This window comes from Patiria miniata, unplaced genomic scaffold, assembly GCF_015706575.1.
Source record: "Patiria miniata isolate m_02_andy unplaced genomic scaffold, ASM1570657v1 HiC_scaffold_16, whole genome shotgun sequence".
Classification (NCBI taxonomy): Eukaryota; Metazoa; Echinodermata; class Asteroidea; order Valvatida; family Asterinidae; genus Patiria; species Patiria miniata.
This window is the reverse complement of record NW_024037054.1, coordinates 17,224,164-17,250,315: the sequence shown is the minus strand read 5'-3', so window position 1 is coordinate 17,250,315 and position 26,152 is coordinate 17,224,164. Positions and strand designations below refer to the sequence as shown.

Genomic DNA, 26,152 nt, shown 5'->3' with positions numbered 1-26,152 from the left:
ATTGACAGGCAAACATTTTATGAGGCAATTCGATGAGACAAAACTACTTTAAAAAATTGCGTTCAAATTTCAGTTATCTGTGGCGACATGAATTAAGTGTGTTCACTGTGAGAACAGTTTTATGTTGTTTTTATGCTTTACTGCACGTTTGTTTCAAGTTTTTATCGCAGGATGTAGAAGTTGTATGTTGCAGTGGCAGAAAGTATCGCGCGTTTTTGTGATTGCATGTATGGTTCGTCGTGCATCATTACCTGGCGCTACTCTGATCCGAATAATTAAAGGGGTCGTGACACTGTTTGAATGAACTTGTGTGATACGTCATGCCTGAATTGGCTATTTCGTACAATTGATGAATTTCTAACAATACTGAATGGTTAATAACTTTGTAGACGACACGAGGCATTCGAACTATTTTTTATTTTCTATTTGCCTATTAAATAGACAAGCGTTCGATGTCAATTATGATGTAGTGTACTTTTGTTCATTTTTTTTAAATTCTCATGGCAAGTCAGCTCAACCCAACTCCACCCATGTTCTGCAAAAGGTATTTTATTTGTCCCAACAACAATTACAAAGGGATTCGTCATTGTCAACGAGTTACATACAACTGTAAATATTCTTTTGGTGTATAGGAATCATATTGTAAAATGTATACATTTTTCCACAATTAATTACCCAGCATGTCAAAACTTGAATTTGTTGTTATAAGACCAGTGCTTCCAATTAACACATGGTATTTCGAAATGTCGTGGCTGAATGTCAAACTTTTTGTAACGCGTATTAATATTATACATGTATATAGGGTTTTATATACGAAGCATGTTACGAATTTTCACTACTTTTGAATTAAATATGCTATATTGAAGTGAGATTACTGACTAACTGTGTGTTTAATTGTGTGTTGTTGCTTGCATCTCCTCATCACCGCAAGACAGTAATATTCTTAGTGTACACTTAACATGTTAAGCTCTGGCAGGAGCTAATTTACATGTCACTTAGTGGTCGGTTCGTCTGTCTGTCTGTCTGTCGGGCTGTCTGTCTGTCTGTCTGTCCCCAAATTTGACTAAAGTATTCAGGACCGCATTAGGTGTTTCGTAGGCCCTAGGCACCAGTGTCCCGAAGAATGGAGAAGGAGGGGGAAAGGAAGAGGGAATAAGAACAAAGTGGAGAATGTAAATAATAAACACCAATGCTATATCAAAACTCCGCGAAGCTAAAATCCGGTTCTGAAACCCATGTCAAAAGATTGTACATTCTGTCATGTCGGCACAAGCTGCCGCGCGAAGTCGCTTCATATACGGGGGTTGACAGCTACAGCTGTGCATATGAAAAATATAAAAATATATAAACATTCCACTATAGGATTTAAAGACCCCCCCCCCCCCCCCCTGCAGTCTGGGATCAGGGAACAGGCCTGAACAAGGTATGCGCAAAGGTACTGAGCATGTACATGCAGTCTTGCGACAATGAAATAAAAACATAGCTGGATTGAATTTTGTATTTTCGTGCAATTTAGAAAATTAATTTCGAACGATTACAGTACAAGCTCTCAATATAACAAAGTAATCATTCTTGCAATTGTCCTTCGATAGAAAAGAAAGAAAAAAACACCAAAAAGTTATGTGGCGATGGCCAAGTCTTCAGGAGTCGGACTTATGACCCTAACTCAATGAGCCCCTTACCGACTTCCATATAGAACTCTTCTGGGACTCGGTACCCGGCCCACCACACCTCCTGGCCTTCCCTGTCCATCCATGTAACTCGAAAGTCAGGCACCATAAAGGGAGGAAACGAGGTGGCACCCTAAGCCTTGCTGCCGAGTCAGCAAAAGAACCCCGTACCTATACGCAGATGCCAACCTGGACTTCGCAGTCAGTCCCAACTTGTGAGTCAGCTTACCGACCGACCGAGCTAACTGCTGTTGGTAAATGACTACGGGAAATTAATACTCTTAAATGACCGAACCGCGGGCATCGAAAACCAAAAAATGACACCAAGCGGGTTCGAACCCCTAACCCCTGGGTCCGCTGTCAGACAGCTTAACAACTAGGCTGTTTCAGTAGGTATTTTTCTCTTCGGTTTAAAACATCCTTATTTCCGAAGTGGGAGAGTTACTTTGTGTTTCATAGCTGCACGAAAGATGCATCAGCATCGCGCTATACACATGAATGCTGTTACGTAACTCTCTTCTACAATCATTCTTATGTACCGAGCAGTTGACTATTCAGAGTCACTACGAGCAATTAACCTTACCAAGCTCGTCCTTATTCTGTCTCATCAATTATTGTTTCGCGTCGCGCGTCTTTCGGCCGGCACTGACATGTCGCTATGATTGAGAGAAATTCTAGCAAGTTTCTCCTACCTCATTATATTTATATCAAACTACTGACCCGTTTACAAATTTACGAGAGAATTTTGTTTGTCTGATTCTAATTCAGCTCCCTTAGCTAGCTTGGGAAAATTCATCTTTTCTTGTACTTACGCTAAGTCTAGGGAATGATGCCATTATAATACAATGTCACATTAACGTCAGCCGGTGTCATGAATCGTGACCACGCGAGTGCAGTGACAGCCAGTGGTGTAAATCTGTGCTGGCGAGTTGGGAGGGGGGGGGGGGATGGGGGATGACCAAAATCCTAAGCTAAGTGGTTATGAATTCGGGTATAGCGTTCTGCCGCCTTACTAAACACACCATATTGATACAAAGAAAAGAAAAAGGCAAATTTATACTCGAATCATACGCTTACGAAACTGCTGACCGGAAAAAAACTGACAATTTCAAATGTCCTGTGCTGCGAATTTGTCGACCATCTCCGACAATGCACTAGGAAAAATGAACTCTCCGTGGCAAACTCTTGGTGGCACATGAAACGCCCAAATTGCCCGGCCGTGGACATTCGAGGGGGGGGGGGGGGGGCTGAACACCACATTATACTGGGACGCTCTTGATCAATGATTGTATACCCTCGCTTACATTTCTAAAAGCTTGTGTACTTTGTTTCTCCACTTTCCAGTGCTATATAATGAATACATTTTAGTTGCTGGGACGCTCGGCAAATACCTCATTTTCCTCATTTTTTTTCTCATCACAAAAAAGTGGGGGATGATTCAATAGCCCATCCCTGCAGTCAAAAAGTGTGGGGGTATATACCCCCACCCCACCCCAACCCCGGGAATTACGCCCCTGATGACGGCGCACGGAGCCAACGAGCCTGCCACTCGCATGGTCTTTTTTCGTGTCCGTGTTGCCATACGCCTTGACTCAAGTCTACGGTCACGAAAAGGCCTTTGAGATGAAACAAAGCAAATCCGTGAACCTTTGGCGACTGATCTAAATAATTGGGGTCGTATTGTGTACTGAACAAGCGAGTATAATTTTTGCTAACACCTGCACAAAATGTCATATAATACGCCAATCGGCGGCGGCGGAACGTTTTTAAAACTGGGTGAATCACCAAAAAGAGGCATTTGCTCAGAAAAATTCACCTTCCGTCGGTATGAAAAAGGAGAAAATTGTGAAACTATTTTCGTTCACATTGCAAGGAATGCATGTTACCCAGAGCACAATTTACCACCAACACTGATATACACTTTTCAAAATGTTTGCATTACATTTAAAAAGCGTCAGGAGCACTTTTTATTTCTTTACCGGCCAGTTTTCCAGTTTGAGAGAGGCACAATTTTTTTATTGTGAGAGGCGTCATTCGTGTTTTCGACGAGGGATAGTTTTCCAGCTCGAGAAGGTTCACAATCTTGTTAATGCGCGCGGGTATTTGTGTATTTGAGGGGCCTTTTTGCATTACAAGAGAGGAGATCATTTTTAAACGCGATCGTAATGCTTTCATGTGCGTTTGGGGGCAGTTTTATTTGTGACTTAATGTGACAAAACGAGGAATGTCCCCAGAACCATGTTACAAGTAATCAACGCCTAGATATAGAGTTGGATACACGAAAATGATGAAATAAGAACCGGAAAATTTCCCTGTCTAAAAAAAAAACACATAATAAAAATATGTGGCTATAGATTAGGCGTACTGGGAGTGGGGGTATAAGGACGGATCCAGAACACTTTTGTTGGGGGGGGGGCTGTACAAATCAAGCCTGGCCAAAGTGGTATAGGTCCTAGCTCCAGTGGCGTAGCCACGGGGGGGGGGGGGGGGCGTGGGGGCGGGCGACAGCCCCCCATGAAACTTTGTCGCCCCTTAGTCGCCCCCCCCCTGAGATTTTGAGTTTCTAAAAAAAATATTATTGATCTACATGACGCCCCCCCCCCATGAAATGTTCCACCCCCCCCCCCCCCCCCCCCAGCTGAAAAATTCCTGGCTACGCCACTGCCTAGCTCTAACAGCCTTTTGGCACCAATTCTCGAGGGCGTCATTCGCTTCTCAAAGTGGGGGTGGAACGTACATGTGTATCTTGATCAGTACTAATTGTGCGAGTGCGAAGCCTAAATGGCGCGGGGTTCGGGGACCGTTTAAGGACCCTGAAAAAAATTGGATTCAAGGCGCCCTGTGGTGCGATCTGAGGCAATTTCTGACGACTGCCAAAGTTTTAGTACAAGATCATCATTTGTACATCTGAACGTCCGTGAAAGAAAAAAACAATTTACCTTATCCAAAGTCTCTTAAATAATCTAAAACTACTTATTTCGAATGAAGTAACTTAGCCTGAACACCCCAAGATTTGCCAGTTGAAAGATTAAGATTACTTTTGGAAGAACACGTAGTATCATATTAGAAGTATCACAAAAAAGGTTATAAATAATTAAACAACTACTCTAAAAACCTTCTAGAATGCTTGAGAAACAAAGAAATTAATTTTATTAATTGGGCAAAAAAAAACTGAGGTAATTTCGGCGGAATATTAAAGATGTGGTGGGGACGGGGTGGGAACGATAGCCGGGATCACCTGCAGGGGATCAGCCAGGGTCCGGTATTCGAAAAGTTTGGGGAGGTCGTCCATGCACTTCAGCATGGAGGTAGAATTATTCATAAGATCCACGGGGAAAGGGATTACCATCGATTTAAAAATAGACCTAGTCAATCTTCTCTACATTGTTGTAATGTTTATTTGGGAGGGTCTGGCAACATCGGTTTTTTTTGGGTGGCACCTGTGTTGTGAACTTAACTAGAGAATATAGTGTTGAACTATTGAGGGCGCTATTTACCGCGAGTAATAATTTTGCTACGAAAGGTTAATCATGTAAACAGTAAAGTGTCCATCGATTTTAAAAACCATGAACGAAGCAAAGAAAAGTGGTGAAGTTTTGGTTGATGAAATTCATGTAGACAAAGATGAATTGATGAGGTACCTGAATGGTGAAATTCAGTTCACCGAATGGAAACAAGGACAAGACGTAAGTCATAACTGATGATCAATGTGATATCTATCGTCAATATCAATGCAAGACTACCAATGATGCGATATTTCATAGAAATCTATATGCACGCTACACCTGTCCGGCGGCTGTTGCTTGACTTCAGTAATCCTACTCTAAATACCACCTTCAATTTCAAAAGAGAACTCCCCAGCCGGCCATCACACAGAATATCAGTTTGTACTTTGTACTAGTTGAAACCTCATTTAGACCTTTTTTTGGTCTTCCCAGTTGATGAAGTTCTTCGCATCGGAAGACAATGCTCCTGAACCCACGGAAACGAAGGATGGAGACATTGATGAAAACGCCAGCGAGGGAAGTGAAGACGAAGATGAAGAGGATGACGACGGGGATGCGGAGGCAGACCAGGAGGAGGAGGGAGAGGAAGAATTATTGGATGAGAAGGATGAGGAATATTTTCCTCCTGGGATTAGCACTCGTAAAGGTTGGCATCTCAGATTCCTAGGGCCCCAAATTCCCCCTAAACGGCTGATAAATGGTCAATTGCAGCATTATGCAAGAAAGTGTACATTTGATGTCCGTGACAGAACCAATTAACCATGAGATCTACTTGTAATTAATGATTCACAGATAGCATCCAAAACTCCTAGTCTGTAATCTCCTTAACCACTACTAGTGCTAGATGATTATTGATGGATGTTTAAGATTAAAAAAAAAATAAATACATTTTCAGGTTTATTCACTGAGGACTTAAAGTACCACAACAAAAAAGTATGATTTGTAAAGCCTGTGAGGCTAGAATTGACCAACTGCAGTAATTTAGTTTCTAGTCTGGTGCTTTTGTTCAGTGTGATCAGTTTGTTCATTTCTTGATGCATGTTGTGATTTTTGTTATGTACCTTCAGGAAAAGTTGGCCGACCACGTAAACCCAGACCAGAACAAGTGACTCCAAAACGGCCCCGCGGCCGGCCGCCAAAAGCCAGGATGCCTGGACTAACATCCTCATCAGGTATTAAACTGAAATGATAATTTTAGTACCTATACTCATCTGTGAGTACTACTCCAGTCCTGTTTGCATTCTTACCAGGTAACTTAATGCCCAAGTTAGTACCTTTGCTCTTTAGTGAGTTATACCGAAGTCTTAATGTGACTCCCAAGAAGTTTCATTCACATTTGGTAATGTAGTATCTATGCTCATTAGTGAGTACTACAACTGTGTTACATAGAAACTTATATCCCAAATTATGTAACAATTCTCAGTGATTAACTGGAACCGTGTTGCAACTTTTCAAGGTTTTTATATTTGCCAGTTTAGTACCTATCATTATAATTACTACTTTGGCAAATGTAAATAAATTTTTTTACTGATACTCCAAAGGCGAGTACTCAATTTGAGCATTTGTGAACGCGCCAAATTGACAAAGTATTCTGAGTAAAAATGAAGTACAGTACATTTTTATTTCCAATGTTATTTCTATGGATAACAATTTAGTGGAAGATGATTTAACCAAATTGCATTTCTATGTAAATGTCTTTCTATTAAAATCGTTATTGAATTCCAAATTAAAAATGGTTTTAGCGTAGTTTTTCTTTTTTTTAACCAAGGACCCTCCCTCGTACATTTCTCAACAGAGGGCTCTCCCATGACACACGAGCTCCGTCTGGGTCGAGAGGAGAGGCGTCTGAAGGGGAAGCGGGGTTTCCCCAGAGGCCGGATACGCAACCGGGTGCCCAAGGACCTGCGTGGTCTGATGGGGGAGGCCCACCTGTGCTTCGCCCGGGGCAGCGAGCAGGAGGCCATCAAGATGTGCCTGGAGATCATCAGGCAGGCTCCACGCTGCCCGGATCCTTACCAGCTGCTGGCTATGATCTACGAGGACAAAGACGATATGGAGAAATCGCTGCAGGTGAGGCCAAGATCGGGTGAGGGCTATGGTTAGCCATAGTTCGGCTAACATCACTCTAACCCAAGATGGTTGGACTAGTCTGGTCGACTGTTTTGAACCAGACCGCAGAGCAGTTTTGCGATGACGTTTTGACCAAGGATGGTTGCATGTTGGTATTAGTACGCAGGCGTAAGTTACGTCATGAATCAGCCACTAGTCAATTAATGGTCCTGGGATATTAGACTGTGCAGGAGGTTATCGGCTCGGCACAAGAATAGCAAGGGATACCTGTTATCTTGCTGGCGTACTTCCAGATTGCATCTTCCTGATCCTCACCAGCTTCTTGCTATGATCTGTGAGGAGAAAGACAGAGAGACGTCACAATGTGTTAGGAGGTACCAGTGGGACATAACACTGTCAACACTGCCTGATAGATTATTGGCTGTATGCAGGAATGGTATCCAGCTCCTTGTTGTTACCCTTTGCCCTTATCCGTTTCAGCCCCCTGCTGTGATGAGCATAAAGAGAACATAGAAAACACACTACCCGATGTGTGTTTGCAAAAGAATTGACCTGAATAACGACTGTTTTCTGTGTTTCTTTCTCTCCAGTTTTCTCTGATTGTAGCTCACCTGAGACCCAGGGACACGGAGGAGTGGACACGTTGCGCCGAGTTGTCCCTGGAACAAGATGACATCCAGCAAGCCATACGCTGCTACTCAAAAGGTAGAACAAAAATGCCAGTTTTTCAAGATTGATCGTTTTTTTGATGTTTCAATTTCCCAGTACAACTGTAAAGTGGAGTGCTGCGGATGTGCAGTCAGGTGCATCAAACTCAAGATGATGTGCGTAATTCAGCACATTTCACGTTCGAGCCCAACATCTGTGGGGTTGCCGCTTGTGTCCTTTTGCAGAAACGGTAGCGCAAGTCAATTCAGTGAGAGTTATAAGGTATCAAATGTCCACCTTCAACCTCCCTTCAGCAATCAGGTACAATCCCAAGGAGCTGTCCAATCACATGGAGAGGATCCACCTGTATGAGCAGCTGAAGGACACCAAGAAGGTGATAGAATGCTACCAGATCCTACTGAAAGCCCTGCCGGAGGACCAAGGGGAGCAGTACATGCAGCTGGCTAAAGACCTTGTCAAGGTAGGGAATGAAGTGAATTTAAGGGTTCATGAAGTGATTTTTTTTTCTTAGGAACACATTTTGTGCAACTTTCTACTCCTCTTAAATGCATGAAAGCTATTTGACACCCCTTTTTGCTTGATTTATTAAAAAGTGCACTTCTTTAAACATTAAAATAATTCACTGCTTTTCCTGACAACTGAGGGCAATGTTGCTGTGATGTCACATTGTCATTTTAGGAAGACACTATTCAGTTCAGGGGTTTTCTGCTGAAATTGGAATCCACAATTTGCTCATCGAAAACATTTGTGAGAAAAGATTGTTCATTGGCTTACTGTCATGTACTTACAGTACAACAAATCACCAAAGAAAAGAAAACTTACAACAGCAAAATATCTGAAATTCTGGCACCTTTTTGTGCTGAAATTGCTGTAACATTGAGGTTTTTGCCTGAAATGACATAACAGTTTTGATCACGAATATAGAAATAATAAGCATTTGCATTAAAACCAAAAAGGCACCAAATACTCTTCAAAATGGCAAAACGAAAATTGAAAATCTGTAAATAAAGCATTTGTGGACGTTCAAGGCCAAGCCTGTATGCATCGACAAAATATAGAGGTTCGCCATAATACAGATTTGCACTCAGTTGAGCAACCGTAGATGACTCGTGTGTTCTTGTTGCCTTTCTGTGTTATTGTCAGACCCATCACCAGAACGGAGACATTTCATCAGCGGTGGACATTTTGAGTCATGCATTTGCCAAACACCCAAAGTTGATCAGCTCGGAAGGTAAGGAATAACAGTCAGGGTATAGAAAGACAGATTTACAGGCTGGATTGAGCTTTAGGGCTCTTGTGTATTTTTTCACCAATTTGACTAGATTGGAAATTTTAAAGCTGTTGTAACAAAAAATCTTTTGTACCATGTGAAAAAAAGAGGTAACTCTGGGTTGTCAAAATGAAAAGGATTATGGAGATGAAGGTATTGCAATTGAAAACCATTCGGAGTAAGTGGTTAGCTACATCGAGCCCTTACATCTACTTCTATAGGTTTGAGATATCAATTTTTTGGAAGCAATAACGTTGTCCTATTTTCCCCATCGTAAACTCATCTGTCATCCATTTAAAAAAAAATTCTCAACTACTGACTTAATTCTCAATCCATATAATCCATCAATAACCATATTATCCAGTTCTGATGTTTTTTTTAAAGAGGTTGTGGAATGCTCAAAGACATTTCCGTCATTTTTTGGGTATATGTAGCCTAAGGTGTGATGAAATAAAAACGACTATTGTTTCTGTCATGAAATGAGTACAAAGGGTACTTTTGAGAGCTATTTTTCAGGTCCTGTTTCGACCCGAACGTGCAATTTGTGTAAAAGGCATCGTTGCGGGCAGCAAACAAAACACAGTAAATCGTGACGTAATAAACAGGACTCGTTTATGCTACTCTGCATCGGGAGTCCTGTTTATTACGTCACGATTTACTGTGTTTTGTTTGCTGCCCGCAGCGACGACTTTTACACAAATTGCACGTTCGGGTCGAAACAGGCATGACAGGACTTGAAAAACAGCTCTCAAAAGTACCTTTTGTACTCATTTTATGACAGAAACAATAGTCGTTTTTATTTCATCACACCTTAGGCTACATATACCCGAAAAATGACGGAAATGTCTTCGAGCATTCCACAAACTCTTTAACCCCTTGGCAATACAGTGGGTGCGGAATAGGAAATTGTGGTAAAGTGTCTTGCTTATAGGACACAATTGCCTTGTGTAACCTTTAGAATGATGTGTTTTTTATTGTTTTCTGAAGATGTGAATATATTGGCGGAACTGCACATTGCCTCTCGTCACTACCAGCAAGCCATGCAGGTCATCTCGGATCACTGCGGGGTGGGCGTACGATCACAGAGCAGTCACGAAGTCCTGGATCTGGAGCAACTCTCGCTAGCTGACAGAGAAACAAAGTAAGGGAATGTCTCCAAACACATGTCTTCAAAAATGTTTGTCTTGTCTCAAAAACATTCCTGTTCCCTTCAAACTGCTCTGTTTGTAATGCAACATGCTGAAGGTAGGATAAGTCCTGTTGCCAGTGTGTTGTAACTAAAGGGAAAATACAACATTTGCAAACATCAAAAAATAAAACTACCAAATCATTTTGAAATACCTTGCTGGACTTTTAGTGAATGACAGTGTAAAGCATCCTGTAAAATCATGGCACCTGGTATACTGTCATTTTCAAGAAAAGTGGTATTTTTGTATCAATTTCCAACGCTGGTCGGCCGATCAGCGTTGGAAAAAACTGGCTTTTTTTCAAATACTGGCCCCCATTGGCCATCGCACTTGTTTGCAATCGATTAATACACACCTATGAATGGGTACAAGCCAGCTAAACTGGTTCCCTGACCTTACAATTCCCAAATGTATGTAAACTGCTCGGTTTCTTCTTAAATGGAGTCAGGGAACCAGACTACAGGAAAATGATTGTTTTTCTTGGTTTTTATAGCATTTTCGAACCCAAAACCTCAAAAAAGTCAGTGTAATTATATTTGCTATATATTTCCAACTCCCCAATTCCATCCATTTCTGAAAATTACAGCAAAAGCAAATGATGTATATTCCCTTTAACAACAGGCTTTTCGTGTGAGTTGTGATTGCCACTGATTGTGGTACCCGTTGATTTGAATGTGCTAACAAACCCCCAGCGAGCTTGGTGGTCAGTTTGAAAAGACATCTGCAGCATTAAGCAGGAGGTCGTGGGTTTGAGCCCCAACCGGGCAAGCTTGTAAATTTGTACAAGCATTACATTCACTGTGTGGACATCTGAACAAAAGATGTCCACATAAACCAGGTAGCAGCGACGTTGTGTTGACTTGCCCATGTCCACACAGTGTTTCCCCCTCTCTGGAAAACAGGTTTAGAGGCATTTTGGGGTTAGGTTTATCCATGGCAATATGAAAAGAAAGATTTAAAAGGGAATCATGGAAATTAGGTTGAAAGAGTTTTCACAGTGTGAGTAAAATAATTTTGTTTTCACTTCACGAAAGTAAAGGAATGTCCACACTACATATGTAACATAAACAAATTTGAACTCACAAGCTTTCATTTCAGAAGGCGTGGAGTATTCAGTGCTTATAAATTGTATCAATGAGGAGCAGAAATTTCAACGTTTGAAAATATTTGCTTGTGGGGAGATGTTTTCATTGGATATCCGGTGTATCCAGGCTATTCCTGGCATGTGGAGCATGTGTTCCCAATCCTAAAACGGGAGTTATTTCCAACAGATTGCTCCAAGCTTTTCCAGTCTGAACTTGCTGTCTATCGGCAAAACAAAAGAAAGTAAAGTTGAGACCCGCGAGCACAAATTGAGAGCCAAATCATTGAGCATCGTTTGCTTTTGTTCACTGAAACCATAACTCAAGACAGGGACTTTAATTCATGTTCCTGTGATATGGTACTCGGGGCTGTGATCAGTAGCTACACATTTTTCATGTCCAAGTAAAATCTTTCACAATTTGTTAAAAAACTGTTATCTCTTCCATAATTTCACCGATGCGCATGTAGGCAAGACTCTGTTGATGTGGAAGTTCCAGACGGGTTACCGATTGACCTGCGGGCAAAGCTCGGAGTGTGCTTGATTCATTGCAAGCAGTTTCAGTCTGCTAAGGTGGGTTACCAGGGATAGAACGTGCCCCTGTGATTTATTGGACTGAGAAATATCAGAGCATGTTTTGAACAAGTCCAGTCAGTACTCCAAGTACTATTGTTTTTAATTAAAGCTTGTCAGGAGTCTCTTGACGATGGAGCCTTCTGTCCTAATTATCGAGTTTCCACCGGTTCTTTTTAGAACTGCACCAACTCACATAAGAGATTTCCTGTCACTTGATGCAACTGTAAACGTAATGCGTAATAATAACGCCTATACTTATAAAGTGCACGTATCCACCATTAGTGGTGCTTGAGGTGCTACATAATTATTACCCTGCTCATTGGGCCAATGAAGCATTCCAAATACCATCTCAGCTCCCTGGGGAGTATACAGCTCGATGCTGCCATTTTGGCACAAAGCAGCTAGAATCAACGACAATAACCATCTCTGCCCTCACAGGTACCCATTTACTCCTGGGTGGAGAGAAACAATGAGTGACAAAGTGCCTTGCCCAAGGGCACACGCACCATAACCCCAGGCTGGACTCGAACCCACAACCTGCAGAATTACCCGCAGACCACAAACTCAATGTTCCAAACCACGAGGACCCGGCACTCTTCTTACTGCTGACTTCATCATGCGAAATGCAAATTCTTATCTTTTTAAAATTTTATTTAAACAAAATGAGATGCCTTAATGTTTCTTATGCACGAGCTTTCTCAAAATGCAGTTCTTTAATTCATTAGGTATATGCAAATTTTGGGGAAACCCAAACTACTTTATTCCATTTTTCATTTTCTTCTTTTCTTTTAGAATGTGATTTCTCTGTTAATGACCAAAGATCCTAACATGATGGGGGATCTGGTCTTGGATGTAGCCGAGGCGTATGCTGAACTTGGTATTTTATCTTTTACATGCTTCTAACATGTTTGTGTGCCCGACCACATTTTACGTACCCTTTGTTTGTGAAAAAAAACTTGTTCATATACTTCCAGTATGGTGACTGTCTACTAAATCTTGCAAATAGCGAGAAAAAAATCTGCCATACTAGTATTGAAACCAGCACAAATATATTTTTATTCAGCATGTTGAAATATTTTTGAAAGGTAACCATGGTAACTGAATTTGAGACATGAAGAAGTAAAGTCCAAATATAGTTTAGAAAAAGTAAAGGCAAAGTTATTAGTCCACAGGATGTGAGTTGTTTTTGACTAGCTCCTTTCATTTTTGTGTCCTGAAATTCACCGCCGAATCGGTGATTTTGATTCATTTCTGCATTGTCAGGTTGCTATGGGGAGTCACTGCCTCTACTCCAAGCGCTGGTAGAAACGAAAAATTACAATTTGGTAGGTATTCGTTTAATCTTAACTGAAATGTTTTTAAACAAAATTAAGGCAACAATGGTCCTATACTGTGAATGCATTCTCTGACTTTGTCTTCTTTTGCCGAACAGATTTCAGTCAGAATCTCACTCAAAAAGCAGAAACATTATACATTGTTAGGGGATAAACATAAACTATGCAATGTTCATCATTGCAGTAATGTAAAAAAGTGGTGGGAAGAAATCCATACATGGACATGACAACATTTTCCCTGCAGTGACCTATCAGCCTTCAGAAAGCGATAGCATTTCCTAAAAAGTCAAATTTAGCCGGGAAAATATTGGAGCATTTACATGTGCCGAGAAAACACTTGGAATTTTTCAGACCCGCCTCATAGGGTTTGTGCACAGGGTGTCAAGTGATGTCCAGGTATGGAACTCTTTCCATCAAATTGCATCAAATTGTCGCTACATATTTGTTAAACACTTGTTATTCCCCCCCCCACCCCCGGCTAGAAACTAAAAGGAAAAGGACAAACACAATCCTTAAAACATTCCCATGGCTGCAGGAGAGAGCGTCCAGATTTCTAAGATTTCACAGAACAAAACCCCTACAAGCAATTTGCCTTTGGCAATTTAGTCAACCACTTTACAAGCCTCCCCCAAAGCCAAAATTAAACTCCGCATTGACAGCTAACTAAATACTTTCCCACCAGGCTGCTGTGTGGCTCCGTTACGCCGAGTGCCTGACATCCCTAGGCCAGCTAGAGCAGTCCACAATGGCCTACCGTCAGGTCCTGCAGAAGGCCCCAGGCCACCTGGACGCCCGCATCGCTCTGTCTAGCATTGAACAGCAGCAGGGGAACGCAGATGTAGCCCTAGAGCTACTATCAACAGGTATAAAAAATTTTAATTGCATGGAATTGCCAAGAACACAATGTGTAGTAAATATATATGCTAAAGGGATATTCGCTGAGAACTAGTTGGAGGTAGAATACATCATTTGTAGCTATCCAAAAAGTAACTGACAAAATAATTGTTGAAAAGCTTACTTGGTTTAAAGATAGTAATGGCACTAACTATCTGTGAAATTATTCTTTCTGGCATGCTGTCATTTTGAAGAAAACAATAAAAGAAGGTAATTTCCAAAGATGCGTCTAAAGACTCATGTTTGGACACTTCTGTTAGTACTTAGTAGTTCATTTTTAATTCGGCAAAGCCGTGAATGGAGCGTCATGGCCTAGCGGTTAAGAACACCGGACTCATGCTCTGGTGTTTCAGAGGCAACAGTGGCGTGGGTTCGAGCCCGGGCCCGGACACTTGTGCCCTTGAGCAAGGCACTTAAACATTATTGCTTCGTCTTTCGGATGGAACGTAAAGCTGTAGGTCCCGTGTGTTGTATAATGTATAATGCACGTTAAAGAACCCAGTATGCTTATCGTTATAAAGAGAAGGGGTTCGCACCGGTGTTTCTGGCAGTGCGATTATCTTCAGCCATGAAGTCTGCATTTGTAAGGAAGAAGGAGATGGGTGCACGCAACCGTTGACACAACGCACGCACACACGCAGTTGCTATAATTCGTCAAGTGTTGCATGTTGCTGTGTTTGGCAGGGTTTCTGGCCAAAATAGCCTGGAGGGTTGGGGTTAAGGGCCTGTAACTCAACTGTAGCTCCGTCGACTTCCGAATCTAATTCACATATTTGGGTCACATGCATCAGTGTGGTTTCTTTCTGTCGTCGTATAGGTTCTGATGAGGAAGTCGCTGCAGATGTCCAGCTCATCTGGCAACGTTCCATGCTGCTGTACTCCAAGGGTCTGCTCAGGGAGTTTACCAGAGACAGCCTTCTTCTTCTGATGGCGTACGTCAACCAAGCCTCGGACAAAAATGGTGAGAGCCGGTCAGAGAGACAGAAGAATAAACAAGCACGTGCAACAGGAAAGCAGTCAAATCCAGACAGAAATCCCCCCTCCAACCCCCCAATTACCCCCCCCCCCCCCAAAAAAAAAAAAGTTTAAAAGGGTTGAACAGAGTAAATTGAAAGGAACAGAAATCGAACCTTCTTGTTTTTTTGCACTGCCATCTAATATCGGTCACAGTACCAAGTCATATGTTCAGAAGTTACTGGCAAAAAAGGAACAGACTAAGATCAACAAGTCTGTAGTGAGTTCCCCATTCTCTAGGATTCATTTGGCTTGTGAGGCATCCTTTAATAGACCTTTCTCATAGGCAGCCATCTTCCTAGGAAAATTACAACTGCGTGTTCATTGCCATCAGGTGCGCGTATGTGCAGTGTGCATGTTGCTGAAACGTCTGCGAAATACGGCGCAGCTGATGCGCATCACGAACATTTGACGCCCAAAAGGCCAATGCACGTGACAATCTGTAGGGAGTGACATCACATCAGCTAGACATGTTCATCTGACATGCATTATGAATAAGGGTTAAGCGAAAAAAGAACAATCTTTTTTTCTTATTATAATAAACTACAAAGGGAAAATGACTAGGTGCAAAATATAACAATTTAAAAGCGGAACAAAGAATTGACTGCAGTGGGGTTGAACCATCGAACTCCAAATTATTGTTTCGGTGCTTTACCAACTGAGCTATCAAGCCCTATGTTAGCGGTTCCCCATCTATGCTAGTTTAAGCCATAACCCTTAGGCCTATGTAGCCAGGTATCACGCCAAAAGTGCTGTGTAGCTTTGGGTGTGATCCCTGGCTACATTCATGCCTAAAGTGATTTTGGGTGTGCTCCCTGGCTTCATGGCATATGTTGCTGACTAGCACCCCTTGAACAAAGAAATTGACAAAATGGGGAACCGCCAACATAGGGCTGGATAGCTCAGTTGGCAGAGCACTGAATCGGTAATCCAGAGGACGCGTGTTCAAACCCTGCTCCGGTCAATTTCTTTGTTCAACTTTAAAATTGTAATAGTTATTTTTATTCCTTCATAGTTCCTAAGAGGCTTAGCGGCAACCTGGGCGTCATCAGCCATGACAACTGGTTCTCTCTATACTGTAAGACCATCGATGCACTCGTCAAGCTGAGGCAACTAGAGGAAGCAGAGGCACTGTCCAACACCGTCCTAGTCTCTAAGAGATTCGCCAGGGAGTCTTCACAACAACTGGTGAGACTAGTGGAAGGGGCACAGTTCCATGGAGCTGTTAAGCACAGAGAGTTGTTTAGCTCAGAAAAAAACCCGCTACTACAGGTGGTAGGGAAGGCTCAATTATAGACTGAACAAATTTAAAGCAAAGACAAAAAATGTATGTTAACTTTAACCCTCCAGTATATGTTTGCTAGAAGGCCTGTCAAACGTAGCAACATGCAACACTTGTCTAAGTGACAAGCCTGCCCAGTGCAGCAAGATCCATCAGGTCAAAAGTCTCAAGGCCAAACTGCCTCAGAGTCTGTGGTCACCGAATGCAGCAGGATACAACTGCGGCGTTGTTTAATGGGAATTAACTCTCATTGTCTCAGTACTGGCCGTTCATGCACTGGTGTTGGTAGCTGAATGCATCTAATTCAAAGTGCACCAGACTTTTCCACCTGATGCACTGTGTTGCGTCTGGCAGGGTTAGGGTTGAAGTTAAGATACATGTTGGTATTTTGCAAAATATTCTTATTTTGTATTTATTTTTTTTTAAATGTTTGTCACTCTTTTTTTACTTACTGTGTTTACTGTGTTTACTTTATGGTACATCTTACATTATTCTGTTTAATTAACCTGTTTCATTGTTTAATTAACCAAAACCACACAAATTCTCTTAGTCAAGACTTTTTCATTTCAAATATATATTTTATTTTAAATTTTTGGCCAAATATGGCAATAACAAGTTTGAGTTGGCAATTTGGCCTTGAACAAATCAAGTTAGGTAAACACACTTTTTTTGGTACAAAAAAAGTTTTAAAATGTTTAATTTATTCACTTTTGAGGAAATAATCTGCAGAAAAGACTAAGAGATGAGAAACTTTAAGAACATTAGACAATTCTTTAAAATTATTTGAGGTTATCTAAAATTAAATTGGAAAATTGTTGAGAAATCGTTGGGGAAAATTGATCTTGATGTGATTTGCTTTTATCTACAGGATGTTGAAGTCATGGGCATCTGTGTGTACTTCCTGAGCGCAAAATACCGACGAGTTTATGAGGAGATGCGAAGTCTTCTGTCAAAAGTGAGTCACCCTTAAAAATCCTAAAGCCCAAGCTACACATTCATGGTTTGGGGCTATGGATATCCACGATTTAAAATTCATGATAAACCGTGGGAGTACCGTATTCATCCTTAGTACCTTCGTGGTTATCCGTCATCTTTCTTGGGTATTCGTGGAGGGGCTACGGATGTTTTTAACTGTTCCAAACTTCCGTGGTGAATCGTCATGAAAATCAGTCCATAGTGCAACCGTTGGACATCTGTAGGACAACTTTCTTGGTTCTTGGTTGGTTCTTCTCCTAAATACTCCACGTGGGAGTTTATACAGGAGGCCAGAAACACCGGGGCAAACCCCTTCTCTTAGCAATAAGTGTTTACTGGGTTCTTTTACGTGCATTTATACAACACACGGGACCTACGGCTTAACGTCCCATCCGAAGGACGAAGCAATAATGGTTAAGTGCCTTGCTTAAGAGCACAAGTGTCCGCCGGCGGGCTCGAACCCACGTCACTGTTGCCTCTGAAACACCAGAACGTGAGTCCGGTAGGCCATCACACTCCACTGTACTCATTCATAGTGTTATTCTTGGCTATTCGGACATAATTCTTGGAGATTCGTAGCTCATTCCTGGTAGAAAAATGTATTTAGCGAGTAAACAAACATCTAAACACTTTCTTGCTATCACCTCATGCTGTAAACATATTACAAACTGATAGCAAGAAAGTGTTTAGAATTGTGTTTACTCGCTAAACACATTTTTTTTGTAGGCCAGGCAATTATCCACACAGAGGCAATTACATGTAGGCTGCTTTTGTCCCAATGCCAAAAATCAAAAACTTGGTCCCATGGTCAATTTGACCTTTTTTGGAAAAATACTCATAGCTCCGTCAAACATTATCAGATTTGGACGTTTGATGTCTCATTTTAAAATGTAAAGGCGTATCTTTCAAACCAAACCTATATTATTTATGTTGGGCACAGATTCCATGTCTGGCATTTCATTATATTTTGTTTAAATTTTTTTTTTGGATACACACTGTATGTGTATGTCTTTTGGTGGATGCTAGTCAGAGGCCATAAACCTGAATGTGCATTGTTTTCTTTCAGCACGCCGACAGTGCAGCAGTGTGGAATCTCTTTAGCTTTGTGACCAACCTCACCAACGATAATCGACACCACAAATTCTGCCTTCGCCTCACACTCAAAGTAAGTGAAATATGTGAATAAAGTGAGAGACAACAACCAAACGGAAGCATCTTGTTTAGAAATGTGGACTGCTCTTTGCATACATGTTATAGAGATGAATGAACTACTTATATTTTTTAAAAGTGTACATTCTCCATGGGAGATTTTTGTTGAAGAGCTATGAAAAAAAATTTCTTTTGTGTGTGTCATCATTTTGATTCGTGTTGTGGCTGGAATCTGAAAATTACTGAGAGAACCTGCCTGTAAGATTATTTTGCCACAGAGTTTAAATTAACCAAATACCTTTTGCAGTTGGAATTATAAATAACAGCACAGAATTTGTTCAATTTTAGATTTGTTCGGTGTTTCCTCAGTTCACTTACCACTGAGCTTGCTTCAAATGATGACATTGTTTAACATTGTTAAACACGAATGATGACATTGTTTTAAAGGGGAAACTACAGAGAATTCTCTCGAGTTTCTGCTGAAGTGGAAAATAAACCCCACAAACACACATGTCCAAGATTTTGTTAAAACCCTAACCCTGCTGAATCCAACAGGATCCAACTATGTCATATACCCGATGGAGCCTGTTGGATTGAGCAGTTAACCCCTGGTGTACATTCCTGATGCAAAATGTTGGATTCAGCAGGCAACTGAACCGCATTATAACGCCAAGTTGGACTCCGCTGGATCTAGCAGACAACTGAAAATAAGGCACAGTGGATTGAGCAGGAAACTCCGATTGGACTCTGTTGGATTTGCAGGGTAGTCCCTGAGGAAGTACAAGGGGGTTAGGGTTTTAAACAAGTTATGTATAATAATCAGTAGAACAATTCAATCCTCATTTTTTTCGGGGGTTTACGTTTCATTTCTCGCTCAGAAATTACACGAGAACATTGCCCTGTGCATACTCAACGGCCACAATGCCATGGTCAACGGCACCTTCAAGCACGCCATCGGGGAATACATCCGAGGGTTCCGTCAGAAACCCAACGACCCCTTCCTGACCTTCATGATTGCCATCTCCATCTGTCACATCGCCTGCCAGAAATACACCACCAAGAGACATTCGCTGATTGTACAGGTGGGGGCAGATGTTTATTCATAAACTTTATGCATATTCATGAGCCATTCGATTGGTCAGTAGTATTTTTATTCTTTATGGCATTAGCAAACTCTGTGGAGTGCCATATGGCCTAGTGGTCTGGGGCATTGAATTCGTGGTCTGCGGGTAATTCTGCAGGTTGTGGGTTCGAGCCCAGCCTGGGCTATGACTCTTCTACGCCTAATATGGGTAGGGGCATTATTAATGCCTTGCAGTGGTCTAGTTACCCATGCCAACCTTATTCATACTGTGCAGAGATTAGATTATCTTGTCTTGTTTCAGTGTAAGGGGCTGGTTCTTCCACACTTTCCTCTGTAGCTCACACCTCGAGTGGCCTTTGGCCTTGTGATGGACGATTTGCATAAAAAAAGTTAAAAATTAAAAAAAAATCACCTGCCAGAAATACACCAGCAGGAGACATTGGCCGATTGCTCAGGTGCATGGTTTTGTTTATTTATGAGATTTATGCCTATTTATGAGTCATTTCATTGGTCAGTAGTAGTTCTACCAAATATTTTTTCTCTGTAGTGGTTACAGATAGTACTTTGCACAGAACCTTGTTGATTAAGTTTCATACTTTGTCCTATTGCCAGGCGTTTGCTTTCCTTAAGAGATATGAGGAATTGAGAGGTGTCAGCCAGGAGACCTGCTACAATATCGGCCGTGCTCTTCACGAATTAGGTACGTTTTAGCAAAATCATTGATCTCCATTACTTACACTGGAAGATCTGGACAAATCTTTTGAATAATCAAGTAACAACTTTTGCACAATAATTGCTGAGATTGCAAACGTTCAGTAGAAAGATGGAGAAGTTGTATTTATTTATATATTTGTTACATTTCTTATACCCAGGGTATGCCCAAACAGTTTAAAACCAATTACCATGGGGCCCTGCATACAATACAAATGACTACACACATGTACAAATACAATACAATACAATAAAATAAAAAGCATAATGAGATTAATGCATAATTGTTAAGCAACTATTATAAATATTGTAAAACTATTCCAACTACATTTTACAGTGTGAAACAACATTGCTATAATGTGAATTAAGTGAACACAAGGATTGTGGACATATCTTGTGACATCAAGAACAAAAATGATAGGGCTGTATATTTACTGATTACGGGAGGGGCGAAAAACCCGCGAACAAAACTTTTGTGAAAAATTTATATTTATAAATATTTAAAAGATTTATATTCGGGAATTCTTATTGAAGTTGAAATTCTTCTTTGAATTGTAAGACTGAAATATGAGAATTTCGAAGTCATTCATGATAGTCATTGAAGGAATAGTAGTGCATTGCTCCTGGAGAAAGAAATTGTGATTTAAAAGAAGTTTTTTAGAAACCCTGCTCATGTCTTTGTCACAACCCAGGTTTGCTTCATATGGCTCTTCGCTACTACCACAAAGGCCTGGATCTACCGCCCTCTAGTGACGACCCCAGATTTGACCTCCGATCGGAACTGGCCTACAACTTGTCTTTAATCTACCGGCACAGTGGCAATGAGGAGATGGCCATTGAATTATTGAGTAACAGCGTCATATGACAGCGACATGCCAAATGTGCAACAGCGTCATTTTACAAGGGCATGGCAAACATGCAATGCATGTAGTGTCATATGACAATGGCATGTTAAACATGCAGCAGCATCATATAACAAGCCAAGGCAAAAATGCTGTCATATGGCATGGCATGGCAACATGCAACAGCATCATGTAAGGGCACAGCTAACATGCAATGGCATCACATGGCAAAGGCTTGCCAAACATGCAACAGCGTCATTTTGACAAGGGAACATGAAAATGTGTAACTGTCATATGGCATGGGCATGCTGAAAATGTAAGAGCACCATATGACAAGCAGAAAATGTGCAACTGTATATGAAAAGGCACGGCAAATTTGCAGCTTCATCATATGAGAAGGGCAAATAAATATGCAACTGTCATATGACAAGGGCATGGCAAACATAACAAGGTCATGCTAAAAATGTAACAGCTTCACATGAGGGACCAGGAAATGTGCAAATGTGTTATACGACAACGAACAAGGGCATGGCAAATTTGCAACTGTCATATGAGAAGGGCAAAGCAATGTGCAAGTGTCATATGAAATGTACGAAAAAGGCCATGGCAAAAGTGCCACAGCATCATGTGACACTAGGAGTAAATGGGTACCTATGAGGGCAGTGATGGTTATTGTGATTGAATTAGCTTCCTTGCGCCTAACAGGCTGCATCAAGCTGTATACTCCCCAGGGAGCTGAGATGGTATATGGAATGTTTAATTGGCCCAATGATTAGGGGTAATAATAATGTAAAGCGCTTTGATCTTAGTTAAAAGCGCTATATAAGAACCTGTTATTATTATTATTAATCAGCAACAGGTCAAACCTGAATAAAGGGTGACTGCTCTATGTTCCGACACCCCTATGCTCCGACAACCTAGATTGTGTTACTCCCGGTTAGGGTTAGGGTTAGGGTTAGGAATATGTGCAGTCGGAACATAGGGGTGTCGGAACATAGAGGTGTAACCGAATAAAGAACCGGAACAACATTATCTTGTTAATGATGAAGTTTATTAGCATGGATTCATTTCAACAATGACTTAAAAAAAAATCAAGGAGTAATTTTACCATTGGACATCAAACCATGTAGCAGAGAACACTTAAGCAATGCCTGTACATTGTTTTATGGAAATATATTTCAATTCTCACATTGACTGTTTTTCAGGAACACACATGTGAACATGTACATTATGTTAACTTGTAAATTATCAAACAATTATTTTTGTAAAAAAAGAAGCAATAAATAAATAGACGTAAAAAAGCAGAACAAGCCGTTTCTTCAGTTTGGAAAAGTATTTTTTAACTAGTTTTTATGAAGAATAAATTGGGACTTGAAAAACGTGACTCTGAAATTTCAAGGTGGCATGACATTTCAACTTCCTTATTAACTCGTATAGTAAACATACTACTCGTATATTGGCTCCGAGAACATGCCCAAGCTGGATGGAAAATGATACATACAATGTACAAGTATATCAGGTATCAGCTTTTTGAACCTCTAATATCTAAAAATATATTACCATGTACCAGAAATACTTGCATGTACAAATACTTCAAATTTAACAGCCCTAATTAAGGCTGGTTCACACTGAATGCGATGTGAATTTGACGTCATGACGCATTTGTTCTGAAATTCGCTGGAGTTGAACTTGAAATGTGTTAAACTTTTGCGCATTTGCAGCGCAAAAACTTGCCCTGACGTCACAAATTTGCGTTCGCGCCAAGTGTGAACCGGCCTTAAGACAAACTTGATGCACAATTGAAGTCTAGGCAGTATTGCTCGTTTCTAGAGGGCACCATTTTCAGCCAATATATAAGCGCACCAAACATAAAGAAAGAATTGCCAGACATATTTGTTCACAATATGGTCTTTCCATAACACTGATCACATGTTCAGTATTTAATACAAAATAAATAGTCTTCTTCACAGGGTCGTTCAAAAACCTGCAGTTTTTGGAATTACATGTATCACAACTTTCCTGGGGGAAAAAACAAAAAAACAAAAAAAAATCACAATCGAAGCCAACACCAAAGGCGCCAGAGCAGTTCATAGCTCTGAAAACGAGGGACGAGTTAAGGCCGGAACATACTGCACGAGAATGTCGGTGTGCAGCGAATTCGTTAGGGCATTCGGCAGCATCACAATGATTCTGCAGGTTGTGGGTTCGTGTCCAGCCTGGGGTTATGGTACTTGCACCCCTGGTCAAGGCACTTTGTCACTCATTGCTTCTCCCCACCCAGGAGTAAATGGGTACCTGTGAGGGCAGAGATGGTTATTGTGGTTGATTTTAGCTGCTTTGCGCCAAAATGGCAGCAGCAGCAGTATACTCCCCAGGGAGCTGAGATGGTACACGTATTTGCAATGTTTCATTGGCCCAATGAGCAGGGTAATAGTGATGAAGTGCCTCGAGCACCGGAACTGGTGGATGCATGTGCGTACGCTTTATAAAGCGATACACAGCGATACGCAATGTTCTCGTTAGGGTGTCCTCTTCTTTTTCTGCTACATATTTTTGATGGCACCCCTGCATCCCCATGTGATCCGAGATATTGCCTGCTGCACCTACCAAGGCCTGCCCTCCCAGTTGGAGCTACTGTCGCACTCCCAATTTGCATATGCTTTATAAATATGCATTATTAAAACGAAACATCAATAGTTGACATGAAATTTGCTTCGCTTTCACGTCAAGTATGAACTGTCTCTAAACACATGGTTCTCACACTACATCATATGTTGGACTGTTGATTTGTTTTCTTTTAATGCAAAAACACCCTGCTTTGGGTGATGTGGCAAAGCAACTACAGCACGATCTATTTATAACTGGTTATTCACGACTGATTTTTTGGGGAATATTTCAGAACCATAGGAGGCTTTTACAAGTGAAGGGTCTACAAAAAGAAAAGTTATCAGCTGACAGGAACTTATGAATATTCGTGTACATGCAACTCATTTTAGTACAAATATAGGCAGGAAACAAATCAAGTATCACATACATGTACAGGTCACAAAAATTCAACTTAAGGCCAAAAAAAAAAGTCTCCAGTTTCTGGTATGCGCGCGCGTCGCCGTAGCCATGCGCGTCGGCAAAATGAAATTTTTTTTTTTTCAATGAAAGATGATGTCTCAAAACCGCCAAACTCACTGGTTTGACTGGAATCCTGCTGCTGCACAATTTTAACGTGTTTTTAGATGGGGTTATGATCGAGAATAAGCTTTATGTGGCCTCTCTGGACTCCCATATATTTGCACTAAGTTTAGTCGGGCACCATTTGCAGTCATCAGCCGACATTTGAAGCAAAAAAATCAGGTAAACAACAAAAAAGCCGCGTCGCCGCACCACTTTTTGGGCAAGCTCCATACCAGAAACCGGAGACTTTTTTTGTTTGGCCTAAAATTTGATCAACATTTGATTCACGTTCTCGTGTCATAACACATTTCAAATAATAATCTATAGATACGAACGTGGACATGATACCAGAAATTTGCACAATTTTGTACATTATGGGTTTAAAAAAAAACATGAAATTTTCAAATGACAACTTTGATTGTTCTTAGACGCCACATTGTACAGTACATATAAATTAAGGTTAATTTCAAACATGAAATTTCACAACTCACAAAACAATGTATTATCAATCAAAAATGGGGGGGGGGGTTTAAATTTGAACTTCTGTGCCTGATTCATTGCAAAATCTCCATCTCTGATTCATTTAAAACTCGCAGCCTTGTAAATTGTAGAAGTATTTTTTGGGCTCGATTCAGAACTGAAAATGCACCGCATGTAAAAAAAAAAATCTGGCTTGTCATCAATGTCCTGCACTGTAAGTGTATTTTTAAGTAAGGCTTCCAAAAAGTCTTAGGGGTGCATTAAAACTTAGCACTTTGCCAACAGGTCAACACTTCATTTAAAAATGTTGTCATAATGGAATTGTACATACTCTGCACAAAAGAAAAACCCTCCAAACACGTCCTTGAATTAACTATACAATGTATTATTTACACGCACACAAAAATGTAATTATCTGCAATATTCACAGATTATTGTTAAGTATATCTAAGACATGACTAACAATGAAAAGCCATATTTGTATTGGGTCTTTTCTGGCTATGGCTTCAAGTTTTGCCATCGGAACACACAGTGGTGAATAGTCATAGCCACAGGACAACAGTGTCCTCTTCAGGCACGGCTTAAGGCTTAGACTTATGCAACAGCTTGGTCCGATGTCACACTGTTGCATGTACGGAAGCATTCAGAAACTCTGCCAGCTTAAGCCGAGTTTGTTTGCAGTTGGACATGTTTGTATACATTCATATAAGCATCTATATGATTTCTTTCATAGTATTTGAATATTTGAAAGAATAAAAGCTCTCAGCTTAAATCTGATATCCAAAACATAAAAATTCACAGAGCACGTTTTTGAAAAAAGACACATGTTTCAGGGTTGCATTTTTTTGAGGTCACCCTGTATGTGCATCACAAAGGACATAACCAACCTCAGGCCAATGTTATGGCGTTGCTTTACAATAGCAGCAAAGTTGTGCTACATGTACACAAATGTAACTATCACAACTATAGAAGAAACTTGTGCTAACCTTAAGCACTATTTCATGGCGTGGATGTGTTAACGGTTGGGCGCGTATAGACATGATGGAGATTTCTATAGTTACATCACTGATTTAAGCAACTTTTTTCCTCCGAGGTAAGCGTGCCTTTTGCTGTGCTTACTGCTTACGGTCTCAATGAAATAGATGGAGGACCTGTTAGCAGAAAATTGTGTGCTAAGCAGCGCCATCATT

At 40.9% G+C, this 26,152-nt stretch overlaps 1 protein-coding gene across 1 annotated transcript; it reads left to right on the top strand.

Annotated features, from left to right (window-relative positions):
* The first annotated feature begins 5,172 nt into the window (after nucleotides 1-5,172).
* LOC119723157 (general transcription factor 3C polypeptide 3-like) lies at nucleotides 5,173-21,975 on the top strand. The gene is made up of 19 exons (XM_038193715.1): nucleotides 5,173-5,356; nucleotides 5,609-5,822; nucleotides 6,244-6,348; nucleotides 6,972-7,246; nucleotides 7,837-7,951; nucleotides 8,209-8,375; nucleotides 9,059-9,146; nucleotides 10,173-10,326; nucleotides 11,924-12,026; nucleotides 12,822-12,906; nucleotides 13,293-13,354; nucleotides 14,046-14,226; nucleotides 15,075-15,218; nucleotides 16,287-16,459; nucleotides 17,422-17,508; nucleotides 18,595-18,693; nucleotides 19,556-19,759; nucleotides 20,374-20,461; nucleotides 21,165-21,975. Exons 1-19 carry the CDS (start codon nucleotides 5,237-5,239, stop codon nucleotides 21,335-21,337), a joined length of 2,637 nt encoding a protein of 878 aa, XP_038049643.1. The 5' UTR covers nucleotides 5,173-5,236; the 3' UTR covers nucleotides 21,338-21,975.
* Nucleotides 21,976-26,152: the final 4,177 nt, after the last annotated feature.